Source organism: Ascaphus truei, chromosome 4 (assembly GCF_040206685.1).
Source record: "Ascaphus truei isolate aAscTru1 chromosome 4, aAscTru1.hap1, whole genome shotgun sequence".
Lineage (NCBI taxonomy): Eukaryota > Metazoa > Chordata > Amphibia > Anura > Ascaphidae > Ascaphus > Ascaphus truei.
The window spans coordinates 347,216,340-347,243,827 of NC_134486.1; the positions used below are offsets into that span (position 1 = coordinate 347,216,340).

At 38.2% G+C, this 27,488-nt stretch overlaps 1 protein-coding gene across 1 annotated transcript in view; it reads left to right on the forward strand.

The window, feature by feature from the left end:
* Window positions 1-27,488, forward strand: part of CSMD1 (CUB and Sushi multiple domains 1) — a 2,556,145-nt gene that overhangs the window by 2,199,123 nt on the left and 329,534 nt on the right. Inside the window, exons 38-39 of the mRNA XM_075598211.1 lie at window positions 12,423-12,541; window positions 19,311-19,380. Coding sequence (XP_075454326.1) covers window positions 12,423-12,541; window positions 19,311-19,380 — 189 coding nt within the window. The remainder of the gene's footprint in view (window positions 1-12,422; window positions 12,542-19,310; window positions 19,381-27,488) is intronic.

The following is a 27,488-nucleotide window of genomic DNA, read 5'->3' on the forward strand; positions in this document are numbered from 1 at the left end:
AGATGCTTATCCTGATAAGCGTCAATAATCTGAAATAAATCATATTTGGCATTGTTAGGTTTTACGGCGGTGATTGAATGTTAGTCTGGAATAACCACCATCCTGTCATCTGTGCTTGGGACAATCTGAAAAAGTAGAATGTTATTCAAATCCAGCATACAGTACATTCATTGGGAACCAGAAAATCAGACCCAACCAGCCCAGGTTCATTTGGGAGAGACATTAGTGCTGCAGGCTGTGTAACAGACATGTCCTCAATTTGAATTTTCTCATGCATATCAATGGGTAATTGTAAGATTTGCACTTGGACATTTGAATTTCTAACACCTAGTCACTCACATCTCTGCTGGACACTGACTGCATGTGATGTGATGTGTTCCTCTGAATTTAATTTGCCAATTAAGTCAGCTACCCCCCATAAGTGTTTTGAAGGGTTGTGTGGGGTATGTACCACAGTGGGCAGGGTGTATGGCTTTTCCTAAACTGTCAAACCCCAATAGTGTCTTAGAGGAAAATAGGCATGTTCTCACAGAGAAAGGCGTTGTTCCGGTATCTATCACCCAGGAATCTTGATTAACCACATCCTGAGGTTCTATTGTTATTGAACAATGTGGCCTGTGCATCAATTATTGCCCCCATGTCAGTGGGTAAATGAAGATTTGATTGAGTAGAATCTTCTTCTCAAAAATTTCCTTGCTCAGTACCCATAAAATTCCAATCCTCCATGCCACATGCATGTGTGGGAGCAGAAGCATTATATCCCAATTTGTCTGCTATGACTTTCTGGTCTTTTAAAATAGAGATCGTTTGTAGCAGCTGGGACTGTTTTTGTTTGCATGGGGTTCGGGAGGTGGTCAATATATTTGCCCTTTTTTAATTCAGTAACTTGATCTTGAATTACTTTGTAATCACTGATTATGTGATCTCTCAGTTTCTACATTAATTAATGTTTGCTTACAATTTATTACCTCTCTTTGGGTAATTTTATGCTTTTTGCAAATTTCCTCGTGTGAGGACTGTACAACTTCATTAAGAGTTGTTAGAGCCCTGACTTGATTTTCTAATTCGTCAATCTCCTTTACATAATGTATCATTTGGGCTTTATAATTTTGAAGTGCTATTTCAAATTTTTCTATTTTGGCATTCATTGCCAAACATGCTGCATATATAAGTGAAAAGAAAATAAAGTGCGCAGCTAACTAATTAAGTGACGTGATAATAAGTGTTAAGAACATAACCTTGAGCGGAGCGTCTGCAGCTGCGATGGAGGGGGGGCTCAGAAACCCCCTAGACTAGCAGATAAAGACAAAAAAGACACAGCGCACAACGCTCATAGTGCATAAAACAATATAATAAAGGTACAATTAATTAGGGTAAGTAATGTGCGTACATCAATATAGATAAATATATGCAGTTAGGGATAATGTTACCCAACGCCTCAGGAAACCGGAAGGAGTATCCTCACAAGGGTTATGGCGCTGGTGTCTCGGATGCAGGATCCTATTGGTAAGTAGGTAAGTAGATCGCCTCTAATAAGTTCTTTTTCCCCAAGAGCACGAGTCCAAAGCTGCTGCTGCCACTTGCAGTTCTTTGCCAGAGCACAGCTCCACACCGGCCGGGTCCTCTCACTCCCCTCTGTGCAGAAGCACTTCCGGGTCGATGACGTCACCACGGGGGGGGAGCGCTGGTAATCGCGCCGTTCACACTCGATCAGCTCAGATGGTGGGGTAGTAAATTAGAGGTTGAGCTCTTGTCCAATCATCCAACGCGTTTCGAAACGAAATGTTTCTTCATCAGGGATATAGATTAAAGTGGTTCCGGATCAGTTATAAATACTACATGATCGTACCTCATTGGCTAGGCTATCAACTCTCACAGCCAATGGGAAAGTAATGGGGGCGGGTTAATAGTCCCGGTTTCGCGCGTCACTGGTAGCTAATAGCAACATAACATAAACATCATAAAAACTTTATTAACAACAAACATAGCTAACCACACGCGATTGATGAGACTAAAAGAGAGAAAACAGTATTACACATAATAAAAAACGTACATGAGTGCATTAGTGGCCATGTAGACCAGGGAGGTTACTCTAATGGGCAATAAATATCACCATCAAACTGAAATAGGAAACATGAAAAGTCTGCAAAACCGATCACTAATAGGGGAGCATTAAGGTGATGCAAGCAATCCTAGTACATATTAAAAAGGCATGTCCTAAGAATTATACTAAAAGGACAAAGAGACAAAAGTTAAAAATCTGTTACTAATGAAAAAAATCCCTTAAATTGCTAAAAAATGCTAAAAAATATATATATACAAGTAAAATATAGTTGGGAACATAGAAAAATAATGTATAAACTTAATACAGGGACCAAATGTCTATATCTTCGTTTAAACCCCCTGGATACAGAGTATTTAGCTTGTGTATCCAGAAGGTTTCCTGCCTGGGAAGTTCTTTTACTCTGTCACCCCCTCTCCTGTTTTTGGGTACGTGCTTAATACCTTTAAATAATAGAGAGGAGGGATCACATTTATGGGATTGTGCATAGTGCTTGGAAAGACTATGCTTCATAAAACCTATTTTAATGTTGCGCAAGTGTTCTTGTATGCGCACTTTCAATGGGCGTTTAGTGCGTCCCACATATAAAAGGCCACATGGACACTCCAATAAATAAACGACATGGTCAGTGTTACAGTATATAAAATCATTAATACCATGTGTTTCTCCATTGATACATTTAAAAGTCTTTCTCTCTGGGTGCAAATATTTGCAAACTGAGCACTTCCCACACTTGAAATTCCCAATTGGTTTAGTACTTAACCATTTATCGTCCCCACTAGGACATTCAATTTGTTTTATGTCGCTTGGGGATAGTGTATTTTTTAAATTTTTTGCTCTTCTATAGATGAATTTTGGGAATTTCGAGAGGTGAGCACCCAGCAGCAAATCATTTGATAATATAGACCAATGTTTTCTTACAATTTTCTCAATTTGCCCCGTCATTGAGTTAAAATTAGTGATAAAAGAGACGTTGCATTTCCCCTCACCCTCCTGGGGGTTTTTGCTTTTTTTGGAATTTGTTAATAGCATATTTTTTCTATCAAGTTTTCTTATTTTCTCCAGATCTGTATTTAATTTCTCTAGACGATAACCCCTCTCTAAAAACCTTGAGGTCAGTTTCTCAGCTTGTTCCTCAAAGTCTACTTCCGTGCTACAATTTTTCTTCAACCTATAATATTGGCCACTGGGGATATTTGATATCCACGTTTTTTTGTGATTACTTGTGGCAACAAGGAGGTTGTTGCAATCAACCTCCTTGAAATACGTTTTTGTTACCACCTTTCCTTCTGCTGACGCCATAAGGTTGAGATCCAGGAAGTGTATTTGTGTCTCATGCTCTACATGTGTGAAAGTGAGGTTTTTATTATTATTATTTAAATACTGCAAAAATTGGCCGATAGAACACTGGTCGCCGTCCCATATGCACAAGACGTCATCTATGAAACGGCGCCATATAATGATATTTGCCTTGAACGGGTTGTTGTTAAATATACATTCATCTTCCCATCTTCCCATATACAGGTTTGCGAAACTAGGGGCAAATCTAGTGCCCATTGCAGTTCCGCAAACCTGTATGAAAAATTCATCAAGAAACATAAAATAATTATGTTTCAAGATGTACCTGATGGAATCTATAATAAATTGGCTATTGAGGGGATGCAGAGTGGCATCGTTCAATAGAAAAGATTGAACAGCATTCAGACCCTCCTCGTGTGGGATGTTGGTGTACAAGGCCTGAACATCACAAGTGAGCCACCTATAAGAGTCTTTCCACACGAACCCTTATAAGACTCTTATAGGTGGCTCACTTGTGATGTTCAGGCCTTGTACACCAACATCCCACACGAGGAGGGTCTGAATGCTGTTCAATCTTTTCTATTGAACGATGCCACTCTGCATCCCCTCAATAGCCAATTTATTATAGATTCCATCAGGTACATCTTGAAACATAATTATTTTATGTTTCTTGATGAATTTTTCATACAGGTTTGCGGAACTGCAATGGGCACTAGATTTGCCCCTAGTTTCGCAAACCTGTATATGGGAAGATGGGAAGATGAATGTATATTTAACAACAACCCGTTCAAGGCAAATATCATTATATGGCGCCGTTTCATAGATGACGTCTTGTGCATATGGGACGGCGACCAGTGTTCTATCGGCCAATTTTTGCAGTATTTAAATAATAATAATAAAAACCTCACTTTCACACATGTAGAGCATGAGACACAAATACACTTCCTGGATCTCAACCTTATGGCGTCAGCAGAAGGAAAGGTGGTAACAAAAACGTATTTCAAGGAGGTTGATTGCAACAACCTCCTTGTTGCCACAAGTAATCACAAAAAAACGTGGATATCAAATATCCCCAGTGGCCAATATTATAGGTTGAAGAAAAATTGTAGCACGGAAGTAGACTTTGAGGAACAAGCTGAGAAACTGACCTCAAGGTTTTTAGAGAGGGGTTATCGTCTAGAGAAATTAAATACAGATCTGGAGAAAATAAGAAAACTTGATAGAAAAAATATGCTATTAACAAATTCCAAAAAAAGCAAAAACCCCCAGGAGGGTGAGGGGAAATGCAACGTCTCTTTTATCACTAATTTTAACTCAATGACGGGGCAAATTGAGAAAATTGTAAGAAAACATTGGTCTATATTATCAAATGATTTGCTGCTGGGTGCTCACCTCTCGAAATTCCCAAAATTCATCTATAGAAGAGCAAAAAATTTAAAAAATACACTATCCCCAAGCGACATAAAACAAATTGAATGTCCTAGTGGGGACGATAAATGGTTAAGTACTAAACCAATTGGGAATTTCAAGTGTGGGAAGTGCTCAGTTTGCAAATATTTGCACCCAGAGAGAAAGACTTTTAAATGTATCAATGGAGAAACACATGGTATTAATGATTTTATATACTGTAACACTGACCATGTCGTTTATTTATTGGAGTGTCCATGTGGCCTTTTATATGTGGGACGCACTAAACGCCCATTGAAAGTGCGCATACAAGAACACTTGCGCAACATTAAAATAGGTTTTATGAAGCATAGTCTTTCCAAGCACTATGCACAATCCCATAAATGTGATCCCTCCTCTCTATTATTTAAAGGTATTAAGCACGTACCCAAAAACAGGAGAGGGGGTGACAGAGTAAAAGAACTTTCCAGGCAGGAAACCTTCTGGATACACAAGCTAAATACTCTGTATCCAGGGGGTTTAAACGAAGATATAGACATTTGGTCCCTGTATTAAGTTTATACATTATTTTTCTATGTTCCCAACTATATTTTACTTGTATATATATATTTTTTAGCATTTTTTAGCAATTTAAGGGATTTTTTTCATTAGTAACAGATTTTTAACTTTTGTCTCTTTGTCCTTTTAGTATAATTCTTAGGACATGCCTTTTTAATATGTACTAGGATTGCTTGCATCACCTTAATGCTCCCCTATTAGTGATCGGTTTTGCAGACTTTTCATGTTTCCTATTTCAGTTTGATGGTGATATTTATTGCCCATTAGAGTAACCTCCCTGGTCTACATGGCCACTAATGCACTCATGTACGTTTTTTATTATGTGCAACACTGTTTTCTCTCTTTTAGTCTCATCAATCGCGTGTGGTTAGCTATGTTTGTTGTTAATAAAGTTTTTATGATGTTTATGTTATGTTGCTATTAGCTACCAGTGACGCGCGAAACCGGGACTATTAACCCGCCCCCATTACTTTCCCATTGGCTGTGAGAGTTGATAGCCTAGCCAATGAGGTACGATCATGTAGTATTTATAACTGATCCGGAACCACTTTAATCTATATCCCTGATGAAGAAACATTTCGTTTCGAAACGCGTTGGATGATTGGACAAGAGCTCAACCTCTAATTGACTACCCCACCATCTGAGCTGATCGAGTGTGAACGGCGCGATTACCAGCGCTCCCCCCCCGTGGTGACGTCATCGACCCGGAAGTGCTTCTGCACAGAGGGGAGTGAGAGGACCCGGCCGGTGTGGAGCTGTGCTCTGGCAAAGAACTGCAAGTGGCAGCAGCAGCTTTGGACTCGTGCTCTTGGGGAAAAAGAACTTATTAGAGGCGATCTACTTACCTACTTACCAATAGGATCCTGCATCCGAGACACCAGCGCCATAACCCTTGTGAGGATACTCCTTCCGGTTTCCTGAGGCGTTGGGTAACATTATCCCTAACTGCATATATTTATCTATATTGATGTACGCACATTACTTACCCTAATTAATTGTACCTTTATTATATTGTTTTATGCACTATGAGCGTTGTGCGCTGTGTCTTTTTTGTCTTTATGCTGCATATATACTTGCAATATATTTGCCCTTTAATTTTTAACTTTTCTTAGAGATACTTATCTCTTGATCAAATATTTCCTAGACATATGTTCAAGGATTATTTTGGCTTTTAGTATCACATGTAAAGTCTAAACTTTTATGCTTTGTGATATAAGCTGCTACAAAACTGTCTAAACTAGAGACTGTAGCCATTTTTGTAATTTTGTCATACAAATTACTTTCCCCTGAATTGTATATCCTCCCCACAAGTTGACAGCTCCTAGTGGTTAATCCAATATACTTTTCTATTATTAGAATTTGGGGGATTTTATTTAAAATATATATTAGTGGTGTATCCTCTCTCTTCTGTTCGCTAGCCTGAAGAGTTCTTCTAATACCCGCTATAAAAATAAGTCATTTTGTTGCTGGTAACTGGATGACGCAGTCTGAATTTGTCTAATAACCTTATCTATTTTATATTCAGAGATCTAGGTGCTTATTTTAAAGAATACCATCAATTTTGTGTCCCTGATCGTGGTCGCCAAATGTTACCGATAATGTTTAGCTTTATCCAGAAATAGAAATATAGATGTATTTATATTCATCTATATGAGTATTTTAAGAATTAACTAGGGAGACTTAGGGGGCTATGCACTAAGCTCAATGGGTTTGCGTTCTGATTTTCAAAAAAAGCACGTCCGTTAAAAAGTGAGGCCGGGGACGCGATTCACTAAGGCCGTGAGCCCATTTTTTTAACGTACGTGCTCAAAACACCCACAGAGTACATGTTGCTTTTTTCCCCCTGCTAGCGTTCTTAAACTTCACATACGCTAGCTGCTTGAAAAAAAAGCCGCATGTAACATTTGCATGGAGATTTGCCATCTCCATGCAAGGCTGTTACAGGCGATCGTACACAAAATAAATACATTTGAATAATAGTGTACATGAGCAGGGGGTCTCCGGAGCTTAACAGCATTGGTTTCAGGTCCGAGGACCCCCTACTTCTGGAGATACAGGTCCTGTTATGGGGTGCCGGTATCCCCTGCAGAATTTCAATGTCCCGGTCACGTAACGCGGACACTTGAAAATAAATTATTAGCCCATTATTAAACACTGCGTTAGCATACCTAAATAAAGTAAATAAAAACAGTAGCAAGCTAATCCAATGAATACAAGCAATAACAACATCAACAATGAATTAATTAAACCATTAACCAATGAAACCAATTAATTCCTAAATCAACTCAAAATGAATAGTAACACTAACCAATCAAACCAATGAATTACTACAAAATTAATGAATGTAAACATTAAAAGACATATAAATAAATTCAAACAATATCTGAAATAACCATAAAACGCATTACCTAGCATAATTCAACATTAACTACAAACGCACAACAAGCGCAAACATGTTATTACCATTAAGCAGGAAAAAAACAAACAATCATATCCATATAAGAAATTGAAATTAAAGAAACCAACAGCAATACCAAGCCACAAATGCCCCCCAAATATTGTCATAATAATGTATTAATCTGTACCCTAAAGTGGAACAGATTAATATATTACCAGTCAATGTGCCTCCCCCAAAAAAATCAAAAAACACATTCAATGAAGAAACCTGTAAAAAGAGACATTTACAAACATTCAATATATTACTTACCATTAGAAGCGGTGGCCCTCCGACTCCCGGGGTAACAGGAAGCTCACGTACCTTGAAGGCCTCCAACAGCATCCGATGCCATCCGCCATGAAGATCCGGATCAAGTACCCAAATCTTCTTTTTTGTTTCTTTAATCACCTCCTTCTATCTTCATCTGTCACCATTTCTTGATCTTCTTTATCTTCTATCTTCATCTGTCAATCCAAAAAAAACCCATGGTAAATCCCAACCAATGTTGTCTCGTCGTCTTCTTGGGTTCAAATGAGACGTCACGGCCTTAAATAAGGCTTGTGACATCACATTTAGCCTCCAAATGGTTAACAGCCACCTGATTGGCTGTTAAAACCATGTTCCGACTTTTTTTTTTTTTTTTTTACATGACGTCACAAAGGGAATGATGCCAGCCAATCAGAATGGCTGTGCTTCATTTGCCTTTAAGATGACGTAACAAAGCCGGCATCACATGGTATTTCAGCCAATCAGATCGTGGGAACCAATTCCACACTCTGATTGGCTGAAATACCATGTGACGCCGGCCATCTTGGATTTAGTGAAGTCATCTTAAAGGCAAATGAAGCACAGCCATTCTGATTGGCTGTTAAAATTAAAGTTGGAACATGGTTTGAACAGCCAATCAGGTGACTGTTAACGATTTGGAGGCTAAATGTGACGTCACAAGCCCTATTTAAGGCTGTGACGCCTCATTTGAGCCCAAGAAGACGACGAGACAACATCGGTTGGGTTTCACCATGGTTTCTGTTTGGATTCACATATGAAGATAGAAGATAAAGAAGATCAAGAAATGGTGACAGATGAAGATAGAAGGAGGTGATTAAAGAAAGAAAAAAGAAGATTTGGGTACCTGATCCGGATCTTCATGGAGGATGGCATCGGATGCTGTCGGAGGCCTTCAAGGTACGTGAGCTTCCTGTTACCCCGGGAGTCGGAGGGCCACCGCTTCTAATGGTAAGTAATATATTGAATGTTTGTAAATGTTTCTTTTTACAGGTTTCTTCATTAGATGTGTTTTTTGATTTTTTGGGGGAGGCACATTGACTGATAATATATTAATATGAACCACTTTAGGGTACAGATGAATACATTATTATGACAATATTTGGGGGACACTTGTGGCTTGGTATTGCTGTTGGTTTTTTTAATGTCTGTTTCTTATGTGGATATGATTGTTTGTTTTTTTTCTGCTTAATGTAATAAAATGTTTGCGATTGGTGTTCGTTTGTAGTTAATGTTGTATTATGTTAGCTAATGCATTTTATGGTTATTTCAGATATTGTTTGAATTTATTTCTTTGTATTTTAATGTTTAAATTCATTAATGCTGTAGTAATTAATTGGTTTGATTGGTTAGTGTTACTATTCGTTTTGAGTTGGTTTAGGAATTAATTGGTTTAATTGGTTAATGGTTTAATTAATTTATTGTTGATGTTGTTATTGCTTGTATTCATTGGATTAGCTGGCTACTGTTTTGATTTAGTGAAGTATGTTTTTGTGGCATTAATGTATTGTAATTAGGGTGCCCATTGAGTGCTATAGAGGCTTATCATGCCCATATTATTATTATATGGGTATGATGTACCACTATACTATTCAATGGGTACAGGGTGGGTATAGTCAGTTCAGGGTGGGTGCTTAGGCCTCCTTGGTTTGTATCGGGGCAGGGTGGGTTAACCTCTTAATGACTATAGCGGTTAGTAACCGCTAAGGTGATTAAGGGGTTAGGGGCCATTAGAATGTCTTTATTATGTATATACTGTATGCTTTCTTTCAACGGAGGACAGAGGGACCTGTTGTTGTGGTAAGTATAACTGTATTTATTTACTTTATTTATGTATGCTAATGCAGTGTTTAATAATGGGCAAATAATCTATTATCCATATCTGGATAATAGTTATTTTGCACATTATTGTACTGTATGTTTTAGGGGGTGTATTTAGTTAGAAATAATGTTTAGTATTTTTGTAGGCACAACATTGGTACAGCAGGCCCGCGGGTACCCCGGGACTCCCGCGGGGACCCCGGGACTGCTACGGGGTCAGCCGGGGACAACCGCCGGCCTGTTGTATGGGTGTTGCGCAAGCAAAAATGTAAAGCAACATTTTTTTCAAAGTCCAGCTTTTTTGCGTCTACCTTGAGCTGACGTGTTCTGTTGAACGCAACTTTCGTGTACGCTAAGGTTATGTAGCTTAGTGCATCCCGCTTATTGGGCAGAATTTAACGCAAACAGGGAAATGAACGAGCAAAGTTGGCCTTAAAAAAATTTCCTGAAAAAACTCAGTTTTAGAGCGCAAAGTGCCTGTTTTGTGGCTTAGTGCATTGTGTTCAGCACAACATCACGTTCTAAGAGCACTTTGTGCTCTAAAAACGACTCAACGGAGCTTAGTGCATGACCCCCTATATGTCTAACCTTATCCAGACAATAGAAATATCGATGGATTTATAGCGTATTCATCTATAAAGTATTGCTGTCTTATAAGAATTAATAAACTATTGGCAAAACTATTATTTTAAGGAAATGAATGTGTAGATATGGGTTCCAATAGGAAACACATTCACACATGCACAACCTGGTTTATGAGAGTTTCTGACACGATAGAGCAGATTTAATTATGTAAACAATTATTTTTTAGAACAGCAATGAAATATAACACTTACACGGTTGTACTAATTATACTTCCTTATAAGGTTTGTACTTTTTACAAGCCTAACAAACAATAAAATACAGTTAGTCCAATCTAACAATACATGGATATAAAACATATATATATATATAGTGCACAAGAATTATGATCATAGTTATCTTCTCTGAACTCTCCCTCCAAACTCTTCTCTCCTTCTCCTCTATTTTCTCCTAACTAACTAATACTCTGTCTGTTTTAAATGTGTTCCTAAACCCATAGCTGAACATGTAGGAGGTTTTGATTGGTTGAGGAAGTATGCTCAAACTAAATTATGTGTGTTGCTTTGAAGTTGATGGGAAAACCTAGAAATACCATATCTATCAATAAATGTTATGACAGGTCAACAATACTGATTAGGAAAATAGCAGCTGCTTCCCCCCTGGGGTCTAAATGTTTATTCAGGAAACACAAGTTTTATTTTGAAGTCTCTAATACTAAACAGAATAATGTTGATTATCAGGGTGTGAAATAAGTAAAAATGTTGTTTGTTAATTTCCCTCACTTCTTACATTTTACTGTATCTGCACCTGAATAAACATCCCAGTATCTACTTAAAAAGTTAGTTTATGATTCCTGCATCAAAAGCAGTCTTGTGAGCTATTCTCTTGGGTAACAAGAATGTATGTTGGACATCTTTGTAGAAAGAATATATATACAGGGATATACCAAGGGGGTACACATGAAAAGGATGTTGATCCAGGAAGAAATCTGATTGCAGTTATTTGACATCAGGAAGGAAATACATTTTCCCCTTATGAGACAATTTCAAAGTGTGGGGAAACAGTTTTAGGCGAGAAGAATCTGGCTTGTACAGCTAATACAACATACTGTAGACAAACAATTTATTCAAAGTACAGCTGTCTCCTCTAAGACAGAGATACATTATAGAGCTCTACTCACAAGTTCATAATGCAATTCTCCATTTAATGGGACAGCCAAGAACAGAGGAAATACAACATTTCAGGTCTCACATGGACCTGAAACATTGTCTTTCCACTGTTCATGGATGTCACATGAAATGGAGAACTGCATTAAGAACTTGTGAGTAGAGCACTACTTTGTATCTATGTCTTAGAGGAGACACCTGTACTTTGAAGAAATTGTCTCTTTATGAGACAGTATTGGGTGATGTTTCACTGGGTTTTCTTTTGTTTGCCTTTTTTTGGATCAAAATACTGTAAATACAAATATAGGATAAGTATATGTTGTCTAAATTTAGCATAGGTTGAACTTTATGAACATATATCTTTTTTCAACCTCATCTACTATATAACTATATCTTTAAATGTAATTAAGATTTTATGTTGTTCACTTTTGTACCAACATTTACATGCATTATTTATGTTTAATCAGGTGCTGCTGATTTCTTGATGATTAACTGTAATGTCCTACAGAATTCTCATATATATGTGTGTGTGTGTGTGTGTGTGTGTGTGTGTGTGTGTGTGTGTGTGTGTGTGTGTGTGTGTGTGTGTGTGTGTGTGTGTGTGTGTGTGTGTGTGTGTGTGTGTGTGTGTGTGTGTATATATATATATATATATTTATATATACACACAGTTGGTTGACCTTTGACTCTGTATACAGCAGAAGTGCTATAAAATATAGGGATATTTATATTGATAAGCTTAGTCTTTATATACTTTGGTTTGCATTACCAAAAACATGTCAATTTTTTTCTCTTTTTTTCTTAGCGGTGGGTCTTACAGCTTGTCCAGAACCCTTAGTACCAACCAATGGCATAAAAATTGGAGATCGATACATGGTGAACGACGTGGTGTCTTTTCAATGTGAGCCTGGATACACATTACAGGTACAATGACTTAATTAATTCTCTTTCTATCTATCTTCCTCTCTGTCTTTCTCTTTATCTCTTTATCGATAATAAAACATTTTGGGTGGGTCTTCAGTACTTACAATTACTTTGGTATATTTGTCAGAAATACTAAATCACAGACATAAGTTGTCATATCAGCAGTAGGGAACTAAAGCCCAGATCTGCGAAGCCCAGTTTGCCCTTTTAATGTAACGTTAAATAAAATTAATGTTATGTTAATCCTTAACTGATTAGATGTAACGGTTATGCTACCCACGAGCAAGACAGGACTCCAGTACTGAGGTGGGGAAGTATAGAACCATGCACCCACAGCAGCGGAAGCGTGCCTGGCAGGCAGATTGTCAACGTAGCCAGGTCTGGATTGGAGAGAGCGGGTTAGTCCAGATACTTGCCAAGGTCTTGGGATGGAGAGGTCAGAATAGTCAAAGTCCCTTGCCGTGGTCTGCGTGAGGACTCGGGGGTCACGGCGGTCGCAGCGTGACCTCCCCTCACCTCTTTCGGTTCCCGCTGCTGTAGGGCTCCTTCCTCGCCGCTCCCGCCTGGCCTCCGTGGTTGGAGGGCTCCCCTGTCCTTTCCGTCGGGCGGCCACTGTTCCATGTGCGGCTGGTGCTCGGGTGGCTGCCATTGCCCCTGCGCGCGCACCCCCTCCCATTACGGAGCACGTGCCGATCCAAGATAATTTATTCACTGCTCTTGCAGTGATGCCACGCCCCCCGCCCATGTGCTGGTAACCATTTAACCCTAAAGCTTACCACCTGGCTGCCTTTAATGGGAACCAATCCAGGACAGCTCCTCGGGCTCTTCCAGGCCTGCCTCCGCTTCCCATTGGTCAGCCACAGTATATAATACCTGTCCTACCTCTCTCACATCCCTCGACATAGTATCTCTTGTGGATGTCTATTCTGGCTCTCTTAATTGTCTTGTTGTTCAGGTTACGACTCAGCTTGGAGGACTACTCCCTTTGGCTCTCGACCCCGGCTCCCCCTTGACGACGCAGATTCTCACACCCCTGGACCTCTGTTTGGACCCTGACCTTCTGGACCTCTCCCATCCCTCACTTTGGCTAACGGCAACTACTACGTCTCTACTCCCGGTACCGACAAGTATTGCTACAGCTATTACCACCTGGCCAGGCAACCCCAAAACACCACACTCCAGACACGCTCCTTCTGCTGCGGGTGCGTGCACATACTGTATACGTCCCCACCTCAGTATAAGGGACGGTCTGGTCTGCGGGCAGCACCAGCGTAGCAGTCTGGGTTTGGAGAGGTCAGAATTGTAGAAGTCCATATAGCCATGGTCTGGGTTGGAGGGGTACACAGAGTCGAGAGTAAGCCGGGGTCGAAGTCCAGAGGGTGTTCAGTAGTCAAGCCGGGTCGGTACACGTAGAATCCAAAAACTGCAAGAGAGAATTAGACAGGAGCAAAGCACAAGAAACGCAGGAGCACAAGGCTACAACTAGTTATGCTCAGCAAAGATTAAAAGTGAGAGCAGGGTATATAACAGGAGCAGGAACCAATAGCCAAGGAGGAAGAGCAGAGGCACGACCTCTGCAGAATCTAGGATAGGCTGCAGGAGACAAGTGGGCATTAGGAGATCTTGCCACGCAGCTGAGGAATGGTGCACGGCGTCAAGTGAACACGCCGCACACGAGAGAAGCACGGCGCATCCGAGGGTGGAGCTAAGCTCCATGGCCACATTAGAAGAGCTGCGTCTGCACTCACGCTATGTAAACAGAGCGGGTGTGCACGCACGCGCTGGTGCCAGAGCGGAGGTCCGTGCAGAGACAGGTAAGGAGGGAACACGTCGCAAAGGACGTGTTCCACTATTCCTTACATTAGAATCTTGTATATTAGGGGTTAGAATGTTTGATCCTTAATTGTGTTGTCTGCTAATTGATTTATTGCGAGAAGGTCATGTGACTGCTTATATGTTTAAATTTCAATGACGTCTAGGGACGCACGGCAGCATAGCATCTTAAAGTGAGAATGTTTAAGTGAATATGTAGTTATCCAATAGTTGAACTAGAGGGGGACTGGAGACTGGATCCTTCTGCAACTTAATCACACATAATGATATCACTAGGCAGCCTACGGTGAGCTGACTTTACACTTACCTTGGGCAACTCAAATTATCTCTCGATGCCGTAGGCACCAAAAACATATATTGTAATCTCAAATGGGCAGGGACTATGTCTGTAAAAATTCCTACGTGCTGTATATCTTGCACTATACTGTAATTGTAAAGCACTTTGAGTGGGAGAAAAACACTATATTACATTTAAAAAAACAAAAAAAATTTGCTCTTTCTTAAAATTAACCTGCTACTTACCTGAATTCTGTTATTAACTGTGGCCTACTGTAAATGTGACTATCAACTACAAATTTCTCAATCCTGGGCCACACCCCATGTAATCCAACACCCTGGACTATTCAAAAGCTTTGCATTATCGACTGAATGTTGGTGGGGAATTCTAAAAACCAGCACACCAACCACCACCCATTCTACTGGCAAACATTGCAATTTACTAGACTGCAAACAATTACTCAAATTTGTATATAAATACCAAGTGCAGTTGGTGAGATCACCCAGAAATTGTTGTGGGTTAAAGTTTCTAAATGTTTAGTGAGTAGAACCATAGGGCTTGATTTGGGTGGTTTGATTTTCCATACACAGTACACTATTTCATGGTCACTGAAAATGTCAAGTAGTATACCAGAGGATTGGATTCTGTTTTGACAAGAGGATAGAATCCAATCTAGCAAAGAATGGTTGTGAGATTTTAGGTTTGCCTGTGTGAGTTGGGATATTAGTTTGGTTATGTTTAGTGATTTTAATTATATATGGGTTTTGTTGCTTTTAAGGTTTAGCCAATTGAAGTGGAAATCACCAAGAACTAACTCTCCCCATTCAGAAAGGAAATTGTGCCAAGGAAGTAAGTGATATCAGCCAAGGGTTGTACTGGGGCTTTAGAGGGGCAATATGTGGCAGCAATAAGAATAGGCATAGAGAAGAGAGGCACATTTTACCAACTAGGATTTCCAAAGGTGACTGGCAAGGGGAGAAATTTAGCAGCCTAAATAGTAAGGTGTCTTCAATATAAAATAACACCCCTTCTCTTCTCTTTTCCCTATCTTTACTTGAAATTGAGTATCTCTGACTGGAGATAGATGCTTCAAGGGTTTAGGAGTTAGCCATGTTTCTGTGACAATTATGACTTTAGGCTTATGCATAAGGTATCACCCCCTTAGTTCACCCAGTGTGGGCAGCAGGCTTAAAATATTTGTATTTGTATCCACAGGTGTATGGGACAGAGTTGAGAAGAGGTGGCCTGCATTGAGTAGTAAAATATTCCATGTTAAAGAGAGTAGTGTGTGTGTGTGTGTGTGTGTGTGTGTGTGTGTGTGTGTGTGTGTGTGTGTGTGTGTGTGTGTGTGTGTGTGTGTGTGTGTGTGTGTGTGTGTGTGTTTAATTGCATTTGCAGGCTGTTAAGTTGCAATGTTTGCCAGTAAACACTGACACAACTGTAACTATGGTATTTAAGACTACATATCTAAAGCTGCAAATGTCAGCGCTGCAAATCAGAACCAACTCTAACATAATTCATGCTCCTGTCACTAGTTTTAAATAACTGGGCATATGGTTTGACTCTCATTTAACATTTGGGTTGCATATTGATACTTTGACATCAAAAACCTATGCTAAATAAGGTGCACTTTATAGGAAAATCTTTTCTAAACCCGTTGGCCAAAAAGCCTATTACACAGCAGATGCTATTGTAAATTATAGACTATGGTGACATAGTATCTGGTACAGCACCCCATACTCACCTTAGCAAAGTAGGCACCCACTATAACTCAATATGCCACTTTGTTCTACAATGTAACTACAACACACATCACTGTGAATTGTTCCACTAACTATATTGGTCATCACTTGAGTCCAGGCGCAAAGTACATTTTTCCTGTCTTGCCTTCAAATACTTATTGGGCAAGCTACCCCTGTAGCTGAACAAATGCCTCACCCCTAACAGAGGAAGGGAATAGGCGTAGATAGAGCACAGCTCCAGACATCCTGTTGTAAATCTCCAGGGAGAAAGACCAGGCCACTCCAAATTAATCAAAAACTTTTTTTGATTAATTTGGAGTGGCCTGGTCTTTTTCCCTGGAGATTTACTACAGGATGTCTGGAGCTGTCCTCTATCTACGCCTTTTCCCTTCCTGTATCTACAACAGATGGATTGCACGCCGAGGATGATGAGAGTACCCTTTGGACAGTACAGGTAAAGGGCTGCAGTGCCTTAATTAAATCCTGTCTTTCATGGACATTGTTCCTCAATTTATTATCATTACTGATTTTGTGTTTATATTGTGTACATCACCGTGGATGTCTAAGCCGACTCCACTAGTCACTTTCCCCTTCAGTTTTGTTATACTCATTTGGGGGGCACTCCATTGCAACTGGACTACCAATTGTGGATTTATGATGTCAATACTACCTATATGTGGAACCTGTTTCAATTATTCAGCACCACATATACCACATATACCACTTTTCTCACCCCTAACACATGCAGATGTTATCATTTAAGATGTTACTCCAAAAGATTGTTCCTGGTCCAAAGGTTCAGCAAATAATCTGTTAGCTCCTTCTTCTGTTGCTGTGCACCTCACGATTGGAACAACCTCCAGTTTCTTCATTCAAAACTGTAGCTGTCACTGATTGTAATATTGTCTGCCTGTTCATTTAATGTAACAATGTATCTGTCATCATAGTTGTGCCCAGGACATACTTGAAAATGAGCGGTAACTCTCAATGTAATACTTCCTGGTTAAACGTTTTTATAAATAAATAAAAATGATACTGCTTTTGGTGACTGGCTGACTGTAGGTATATTAGGTAAAGTAATGATATTTACCCAGATTTATTGGCACTTAGTGCACCTAGGCCTAAGAGAGTCTTTTAGTATTAGGTGGAAAACAATACTGTATGTGCCCATTTAATTACTTTTTTTAATACGAAGAGATTTTATTTGCAAATGCTCTTGCAGATAGAAGCAAACATTAAAAGGGTTTATTAATGATTGCATCGGTTTCAGAGTGGGAGAATTTGGTTCAAATATGAATAACAGCTCCTGTTGGCCTCTGGCGATTCACTTTAACTCTGCTCCTTGGGCACCAAAATCAGAGTGCAAGCTCTTCTTGTTCCTATTGTTCCTCAATAAATAATTCACAGTGTTATGTATAATGAATCACTAATTAAGAAAAATATTATTACTACAACATGATAGATCTCACACATTTTAATGTAGATCACTGCCTGCTCATCTATTGTAATTAAATTTGGTGGAACATCCAGACTGGAAATAAATAAACAATAATTGGTCTAGACAGACAATTATATTAATAATTAGCAATAATGTAGCAGAAGAACTGTATGAGGAAACTGGCTTTTATCTATTAGGATATTTTTTTAAATGTAAGTTTTTTGTATATTTGAGGCAAGGAAGTAATACTACATTACAGGTAAAATATTAAATATATTTTATTCAGTATATAAACTTACAATCCAACCATATGGCATCTTGCTATTGTGTATAAATGCAATGTTATTCATTATTTCAGATTTAGAAAATCTGTCAATGGTATGGGACCATATTCAGTATGATATGATCAGGGCCAGCAGGATGGGGTTCCATCGGTGCCACTGCACTGAGCCCTCCAATTTAAAAGGCCCCGCGCTCTTCCCCACAACAATAAAACTGATTGCTGGGGGAGAGTGCGGGGCACCTGTAAGTGTGACTTATCTTGTCCAGTGGCATCTCTTCCTACAGTGTCCCATTATCATGGGCCGCATTGCCATGACATCCTATGGCATCACCGATAACATAAAGGCTAAAAACTTGCATGTCTAGAGGAGTATCTGCCCATCCTGAATCACAGTCACCCATTTTATTTATGTCCTTATTTAGGTAGGTTGTAGGTGTCATGGCCACCTATATAGTAAATGCTGTATATTAAAGAGCTCCTCTTTTAATCTCTGCTCGTTGTAACAACAAAAAAATCCTTCATAACTGCACCCCATATTTTACGCAAGGTAGAAATCAGCAATGCCAAACCAATTAATTCCATCTCAGTATATTTCTAGATCAATGTCATAAGCAGTTTGCTCTGCTTCACAGATTGTGATACAATACTTGACAGATTTAAGAAAAGTGACATCAATTATAATGAAAAGTAATGCAAATATGAAAAGTCAGGCTCAAAATTAAAATTTCTACATGCATCAATGTGATCTAATGACTTATTTAGATGATGTTATCTGGGTGATTGATGCTATTTAAACGTCAAAGTATTAAAATTTATAAACAGTTTATTAGTGTTTTTTGGTAAACATAGTAACCAGAAACTGAGGGTTTTTCACTTCTCTCTCCCCTTTTATGTGATGGCACTACAGTTTGAGCATCAAATGTTCCCCAGCAGAGTTCATTTCCCTTTGTATTCCCATGCTTGTGACATGACTGTGAAAGGGCACAGCATAAATTATGATAATCCGATCATGGGAGATGGAGAATTCTGGCAAAGCATGAATTAAACTATGGCATGGTTACCCATTAAAATGGAAGAACAAATATTCATTTCTTTGAGATATCATTTGTGATATGCACAATACTTGGCTGGTTCTTTAACTTGTATTTTTTTTTTTATAATAATCTAACCATATAGTGTTGTTTTAATATTCACAGGGACATTCTCATATCTCATGCATGCCTGGAACTGTACGACGTTGGAATTATCCTTCACCACTCTGTATTGGTAAGAACACCTTTTTTCTGGTTGGTTGATTGACATATTAGTATGTATTGCACACTTTACAGACTGTATTGACCTACATTTTGACGTAACATAAAAATTCAGATTGTACTGTACTAGGACATCAGATGAATAAAAATTACTAGATTATAGGATTGATTCAATATGATTTTAAAGTGGCCAAGAGTATGCAATCAGCAAAAAATCCCCATTCACCTACATAGGGCTTTTCGGCCAATTACGATGTGATTGGCCATTTCGGATCATATTAAATTCACCCTTATGTTAATGAAAAAGGTGGAAGTTCACCAGTATAGATAAGTACTGTAACAATCAATACAGAATAATTACAAGAAAAAATAAGTCACTGTTAGTTACTCATTTAAAAAAGAGATACTGTAACTCTATAAAACAAAATAATGGTAGTAGCTATATTGACCCTGAAAAAGTATATTGTGATATCTTTAATGGATGTGAACATTTGTCTATAGAACCATACTTAAGTATGACTTAAATAACAGCTTTGTTTTCCATAACAAAGCTTAGTTAATCATAGGGTGAATATTAGGAATATTATCTTATTGTTATAAATAATACTAGAAATATCATTTAGACTTTGTTTTACTAATTGGCATTCAAAATAATGTCCCGTGTCATATGGGGACTCTCCGTTACTAAGATATTACTTGTTTTGTCTGGGGGGTATGGGGGGGAATGTTTCCTCCCCCACCGAAAATAGCTTCTTGGTCATGCTTGACCTGGAGTGGCCAATAGAAAGATGAAACATCATTGCAACATCATTAGGAGATGACATTGCAACATTCTAATGGTGAACATATTTGTAGGTTTTTTGTATCAAAACAGACAGAAGATCTACAAATATCCCAGGAAGCGGGGTTGCTTTAATCCAGAAGACCCAGTTCTGATTATTAGAAATGAAAAAATATTTTTTTGTGATGTGTCAGACATGTCCGCGACCTTGCTTTTAACTGCTATCTCCGACCATACACTGCTTCCACTGCAGCAAGGGATTCTTGGAAATGACATGCAAATGAGCACACAGTGTAACTTTTTGCTTCAAATCCATTTTTACATGGACCCCTATAAGCTTATGCCTGTTGCATTGCACAGCTTTTCCGCACAGCCTTGGGTTAAAGTGCATAGCCAGTAAACCTGGTAATTAAAAACAATTTGATGGGGATTTGCTGCTCTAAGATGCAGTACCACTTTTGACCAAAGTACATGTAAAAAATTGTCAGTCATCTACTTTTAACCTATTAACTCATACAAATGTACCTAACTTTATTTGATATTCTGAAAACCCCAAATATTGCGTTGTAATGCAGAATATCACATAGTTTCTATAGGATTCAGTGCAGTAATAATGCAGACTATCCCACCATAACTTACCAGTGGGACCAATAATCATTGCTAGGTTAAATGCTGGTATAAACCTATGTGGAACCTGCCAGAAAGCTACATTATCCATTGATTATTTCCATTCTATGTAATGATGTTGCATCTGCACCTGCTTGTATCTGGAGGCATCGTTCAACCTAACGGCTTAAAATTATAATGTTTTATAACATCATTGTAATTATTTTCCTTTAATCATCCATAAAGCAGTGGACTTACTTATTTCTATTTAGTGAAAAGTGAATACGAATTGTATCTTGTTGGAAAAACTCAAACCAGTTGCTTATGTCTGTCTGTTTGACTAATGATAGCACCATAATTACTTTGTAAACAAAAGTACAAAGCAAAGCTAGCAATGTTAATGTCTATATACTGTAATGTGCTTTCCTGATAAGATAATCGTAAAGCCATTTGTTAACCATGGAAATGTCTAAAGTAATATAATTGTTTCAAAATAAAATTTAACCAATGTATCTTCTCATTGTCCTTAGTTCATTTTCTTACTAATTTGGAAAGTCCATTTAACTAGGTTAAATATATAATGATTGCTATATACCTTGATGGAACCTTCTCTGAATCGTATAGCTTTTATATATCTCCAATTGTGGTCGTAAGCAAGAAAAATTGAAATTGCATGTGTTTTGAATATAGAACCCCCAGCGGGAGTGCAATATACAACATCAAGGATTTATAAGACTCTCAACTGCTTAGTTGAAAGCAAATGCTTCACTGTCGGATTTACATAGTTGATAATACCAGATACCCATCAGTGTGGCTGACAAGGAGAAGACAGCATTTATCTGTCTCTTATGTGTCTATCACTTAGAGTGCATATATCAGGGAATCTGTGGTGCACCAGTCACCTTTCAACAACTTATGGAATGAGCAGTAGGTGATATGTATCTAATAGAAGGGTTTGTTTACCTAGACTATATAATCATTTTGGGGTACACATGGGAAGAATATGAGACCAGGCTTTTGAAAGTCTTAGACCATTTAAAGTTCTAAAAATGTCGCCGTGCAAGTGCCAGTTCTGTGACACCCATCTGTGACCTATGGGGGACGCAGTGTCAGAACATGGGGTTGCTACTGATATATAAAAAAAAATTAAGTGATTACAACTTGGCTAAAACCTTATAACATAACAGACTTAAGATTATCTGAGTGACTACTACCAAACATGTTTTAGGGGTATTCCAGTACTTTAAGACCCCTTAATCAACTTATTCAATAGTTTCAACCATCAATTAAGATAAAAGTACAGTCTTAATCACATAACAAAAACTATTTCAATCCTAATGGATCCTTTGGAGATCAATGGGATAATAAATGTAATGAATTGTTTCAGAATCTGAAGAACTGTCTTACATCAGCTCCAGTTCTGGCCTTTGCAGATCCAAATAAACCTTATGTCAAACTGCATATATTGATGCTAGTTATGATGGGTTTCGAGGTGTACTATACCGGAACCATTTAGGGTCTCTGTCCCATAGCTATCAATATCAGAAGTTGGTCCTCTGCAGAAAAGAACTATCCTGATGAGAAATTACAATTCCCTTCTTGGAAATGGTCAGTTGTTGAATTTCATGACTACTTCTCTCTGCAGTGCAAAGTTTGAAGAAAGAACTGAAAATAACCATTATATTTGTTTTTTTCGATCTTGAAGCTTGGTGCCACTTGTCCCAGATGGCTTGCAGCTTTTTCCAATTACACTTTCAGTCTTAAGTACAGATGGGGAAGTTACAGAGTATTGATGCCGATGCCCTCTCATGTTTTCTCTTGATTATGAATAGTAAGAGATGCTCTCTGTTGAACCACAGCTATGAGAGGAAATGTGGTAAAAACCCATACCACCAGACTTGTTGACTCTCTTGGGATTCCTTCTTAAACTGTTCTAAAGATCTATTGTAATTTTACTACTGTAGAACTAGCTAAACTACCATATCTAAGCCTAGCTTCTAGGGAAAAGAAGAATGCTGATGTTGATAATAAGCCACACCATCCAGATTTTACCCTAATGATGAAGGAATGGAACAAATAATGAATTGAGAAATGTTTCCTTCATAGAATAGTTTCAATAACTAGTCATCCTGTAAAGAAGCAACTTGTATACTGCCCTATATACTTTAGACACTAAACCATGGACATCTTCATTTTGAAAAAATTGAATTGGCGTACTATACTTTATGACACATTTTAATGGTCTTGCATAAAGCAATACTGCAAAGCTACAAAGAGTGCAACATATTACCCAATCCTGAACTTACAGCAATTTATGGACACGTAGACAAGCCAATCTGCAACTGCTCTGCTGCTGCTGTTATACTATTTGTGGTTCCAGAGAGATCCAGTTCTGTTCTGGAGCTACACCTAAAAGAGCTCAAGTCCATTAAACTCAAGCTATGCTACAGTGGACAGACATCTTTTGCCCTGTGTCTTCATCGGTGCCTGCCTCTGATTGGAGACCCAGACATAGTTTGCTATTCCAACTACTGTATTTGTAATGCTGACTGAGAGGAACATCAACTTGTACTTACCATACCTCTGGCAGTTCCACACTGCTCCTTCTGCAACATGTCATCTATCTACAATCGGTTTGCTTTTTCAGTATACTGTACCACAACATATTCTGTCTTAAAGGAGAAACAGACTCTTACAATATCAAGCACTGTATTGCATCCACCTTTAAATGTGCTATAACAGGCACCAACACACATCATTACAAATGTTGCTTGGAAGAAAGGTATAAGCCTTCAGCACTCTTGTGGGTGGGCATATATTAAATTAAAAGGACTTTATCTTGTGAGGAAACTATGATTATTACTGATTGACATATGATTTCTATATATACAGTATGTTTAAAGTTTGTTATCTGTGAGAGGATACTTATTTACTGTTTGATTTATCTAAACGAGATTATATTTGCTAAGGTGCAGAGAACAGCAGCCGCATATAAATTCAGGTTATTTACCCCACATCATAAAGCAGCCATTTCTAGGAAATCTAGGTAGAGTTATATTTTACCAATTCAACAAAATAACAATTTTGCCAACTTGTGATCCCCCAGTGATAGAAGAGTATTAATTTGCTTCATACACTGTCTACTAACTTATTTGAGTTACAGCTCCCTTTGTGGTTATTTACTGCACATGTAAGATATTAAAGTGTCAATATAGAAGGACTGTGCTCAAACTTGAGAAAATGCAGTGTAGAAGTGTCGAATATTACTATCCCCAAAAAGATTACTTTACTTTTTAAAACTTGTGCTTTAGATGTATTTACTTTTAGTCCTGACTTCTCTAAAGCATCAAAGAGTCGATTTAAACCTTCCACATGATCTGCCCCATCTTTTGTTTGTTTCAATAGATCATCCACATATTGTTACACAGTGTCACCCAGGCCCAAGAGCTCCAAAACATGTGCTAAGGCCTGGTGAAAATATGTTAATGCGCTATGGAATCTCTAAATGTAAATGCAAATCTTTACTGGGAGTCAGGGTGTAACAGGATCTTAAAATAATATCATATACCACTAATAGGTATTTCATATGCTGTGTTGTCCAATATGATCCAAGCACAATCTTCTCCCAACTGCCAAATTGCAAACTTTCTTTAATACATTACATTAATACTTGTAAATATAATACCACCTATAAAAACAAGAAAAAACACAAAAGCGCACCAAGATGAGAGATAGATAAAGAGCCAGAGCGCGGACTGAACTTTTCATAATACCACCTATGTTTATCTTTCTAAAACCTTTATTATTCTTTAATCTTAAATCATTAAATGTTATAGTGACAACATCTCACTCCACGACATGAAAGATTTTTTCACACAGTTGACTGTGAGTTCTTTAAAACAAATAACAGACGAACAAAATAGGGGAGGGGGGAGGGGGGCCCCCCCAATTTGCAGCACACTACTGTTGATTGCTTAGCACTGAATTATAAGATCAATCAGTACTGTATAGTAATAATTTTCCATCTGATATTAGCCAAATAATTAAATGTGACCACAACCCCCAAAAAATATACCTTTTGTCATTGATACCAACATCTACACTACCTTACAGGACTGTTTCTGGATAAAATCCATATTAGATTATGTAATATTTCCTAATTTATCCTTGCAAAATTTTAATTGTTTTCGGTTACTCACGTAATCTGCAGTTTATAATAGACTCTGTCAGGAAGTGATCAGCCTCCAACTGGTGGACCTCTACCCTCTGGTACCTTCTGGTTCAATCTGTGAAATCCTTCCCATTAGCTTGTAACTTTTCCTAGACATGGAAGGCCTGATTGATTTCTTTAGTCAAGCCGGCCACCTTAATTCCTTCTGGAAGCTGCTTCAAGAATAAATCCCAGTCTTGGTTCTTTATCCAGGTGAAAAGGTCTGGTTCTGTCTGGATGATTGCTGAATCATTAGTGATTCTGGTGTTCCAATTGAGACCACTTTACTTACAACTTGCTTAGGGTAGGACCAGGAAGTCTCATCTGCGATAGAGTGCACCCCCTCTCATAATCCCCCCTCCGTAAGTAAAGTGTGTGTCTTCACAGGCTCAAAATTGAAAATACGATAGGAAACAGGTTTTAAAAAATATGAATGTGAGATCCTTTCTGTTTTTAAATATACACATAAAAGGTAATTCTTATATCCTGTTTCTGAGTGCTAGCCAAATGTCCATAGTCAATCATTAATATTCAACCAATGTTTCATTACATTTTTTATCTTATTAGCAATCTTTGTTTTCATTTACAAAACTCCCTTATTCTATAATGACCTATCTTCTACCTTATAATCTATACGACTAATTGTGTTCCTCTAAAAATTATGTTTATCATATTATTCATATTCTGTTAATTAATTATTTCCAACTTCCAAACATTTCAAACTCATGAGCTTATACTATTCAATTCAGCTCGCCTGAGAAAGTTTTATACAAAATGCAAGTTAAGACATGGTGAAGTCCATTTCTTATATAATCTAATCTACAGTGACATCCAAGGGGTTATAGTTAGAGCCAGAGATATGCATATATTCGGATCTACTCAAGAGGTAGAAGTAAAACTAGTTGAAAGCATGTTCCTCTATTTCAGAGCACTGAAGCTTGTTTAACAAAATAACATGGTCAACCGTATATATATTTTTTTTAGCAAATTCTAGGATTATTGCAACAATAAGTTCTACCAGTTATATTCCACCCTGGATTTCATTGAAAACTTTTAAGTAGGTAATTACCGTGAAGTGGTTTGAGCAACACTGGATTGGTGTTGGTTAAGGAAATTTGTCTTGTTATAGTAATCGCTTAATCGCTGGGTGTGGACAATTTTTTCAATGACTTTGGATAGTTTTGGGAGAAGAGATTGGTCTGTAGTTGGAAATAATGTTTTGTTCCCCACTTTTGAATTCTGGGAAAACTCTATCAGTTTTCCAGGTCTGTGGAATACGGCCTGAAGATAAAATAGAGTTAATTAGGGAGGCAAGCTATATGACAATAACTGGGTCACTGAGTCATACAAACTTTGATTGCTGTAGGTCAGGTCCACACTGGCAGTTTAATTTAGTGTAATCTGCTCTTTAGATACTGGGTAAAATTGAAATGTGTAAACACTGTCGGGGGGGGGGAGTTGAGCAATAGTGGTGATTACAGATTGAGCTGTTCGATTCTAGTTACAGTTGTGCTTTGATAGTAAGAAAGTAGCACACCGCACATAGTATTCATTGAATGCTTTTGCTATGTCAGTGTGATTTGTCAGAGTAGTATCATCCCTTTTGATATTAGATGGTTGTTGATAGCTAGAAGACGGAAATATATTGTTGATGACCTTCCAGAAGTTTGCTGCATTTGATATATTTTGATAAAGACTTTCAGAGTAATATTGTTATTTATGTATTATATTTATAAAATATTTTACCAGGAAGTAATACATTGAGAGTTACCTTTTGTTTTCAAGTATGTCATGGGCATAGAGTTATGAGGATGAATAATACATGGTTACAAATACATAGTTACATAAGTGAACAGGGTATACATTATATACGACATTGCATGTGCACAGTTAAAGATAATATATATTTTAGGCGTATGTAACAGTTACATACCAGATTAAAATGTGAGACAGCTTTAGTTTTGAAAGAACTTAGACTGATGGTGGCTGTGAGAGTCTCCGGTAGATTGTTCCTCTTTTGAGGTGCAAAGTAAAAGAAGGTGGTGCGGCCGGATACTTTGCTGAACCTTAGGACCATGAACAGTCTTTTGGAGTCAGATATCAGATGCTAAGTTCTGCATGTGGTAAGGGTGAGGAGCTTGTTCAGGTAGATGGGTAGCTTGCCAAGAAAATATTAGAAGGCAAGACAGGAGAGATGAACTTTGTGCCTAGACTCAAGTGATGACCAATCAAGTTCTTTGAGCATTTCACAGGTATTTATTGTTGTTGCATTGGAGAACAAAATGGCATATTGAATTGTAGAGGTTATCAAGTTTGCTAAAGTGGGTTTGGGGTGCCGAGCCATTTACTATGTTCCCATAGTCGATAATTGGCATTAGCAATGGGGCTTTTACTTGTCTTGTTTGCATTGTACCTGTTTTCCGCAGACATCTATAGTTATTAAGATCTTTGGAAGTACCGATTACTATTTTTTTTCACAAGGCATCCCTAAAATGGAAAGCTCAATTAGGTCAGTCGTAACCCG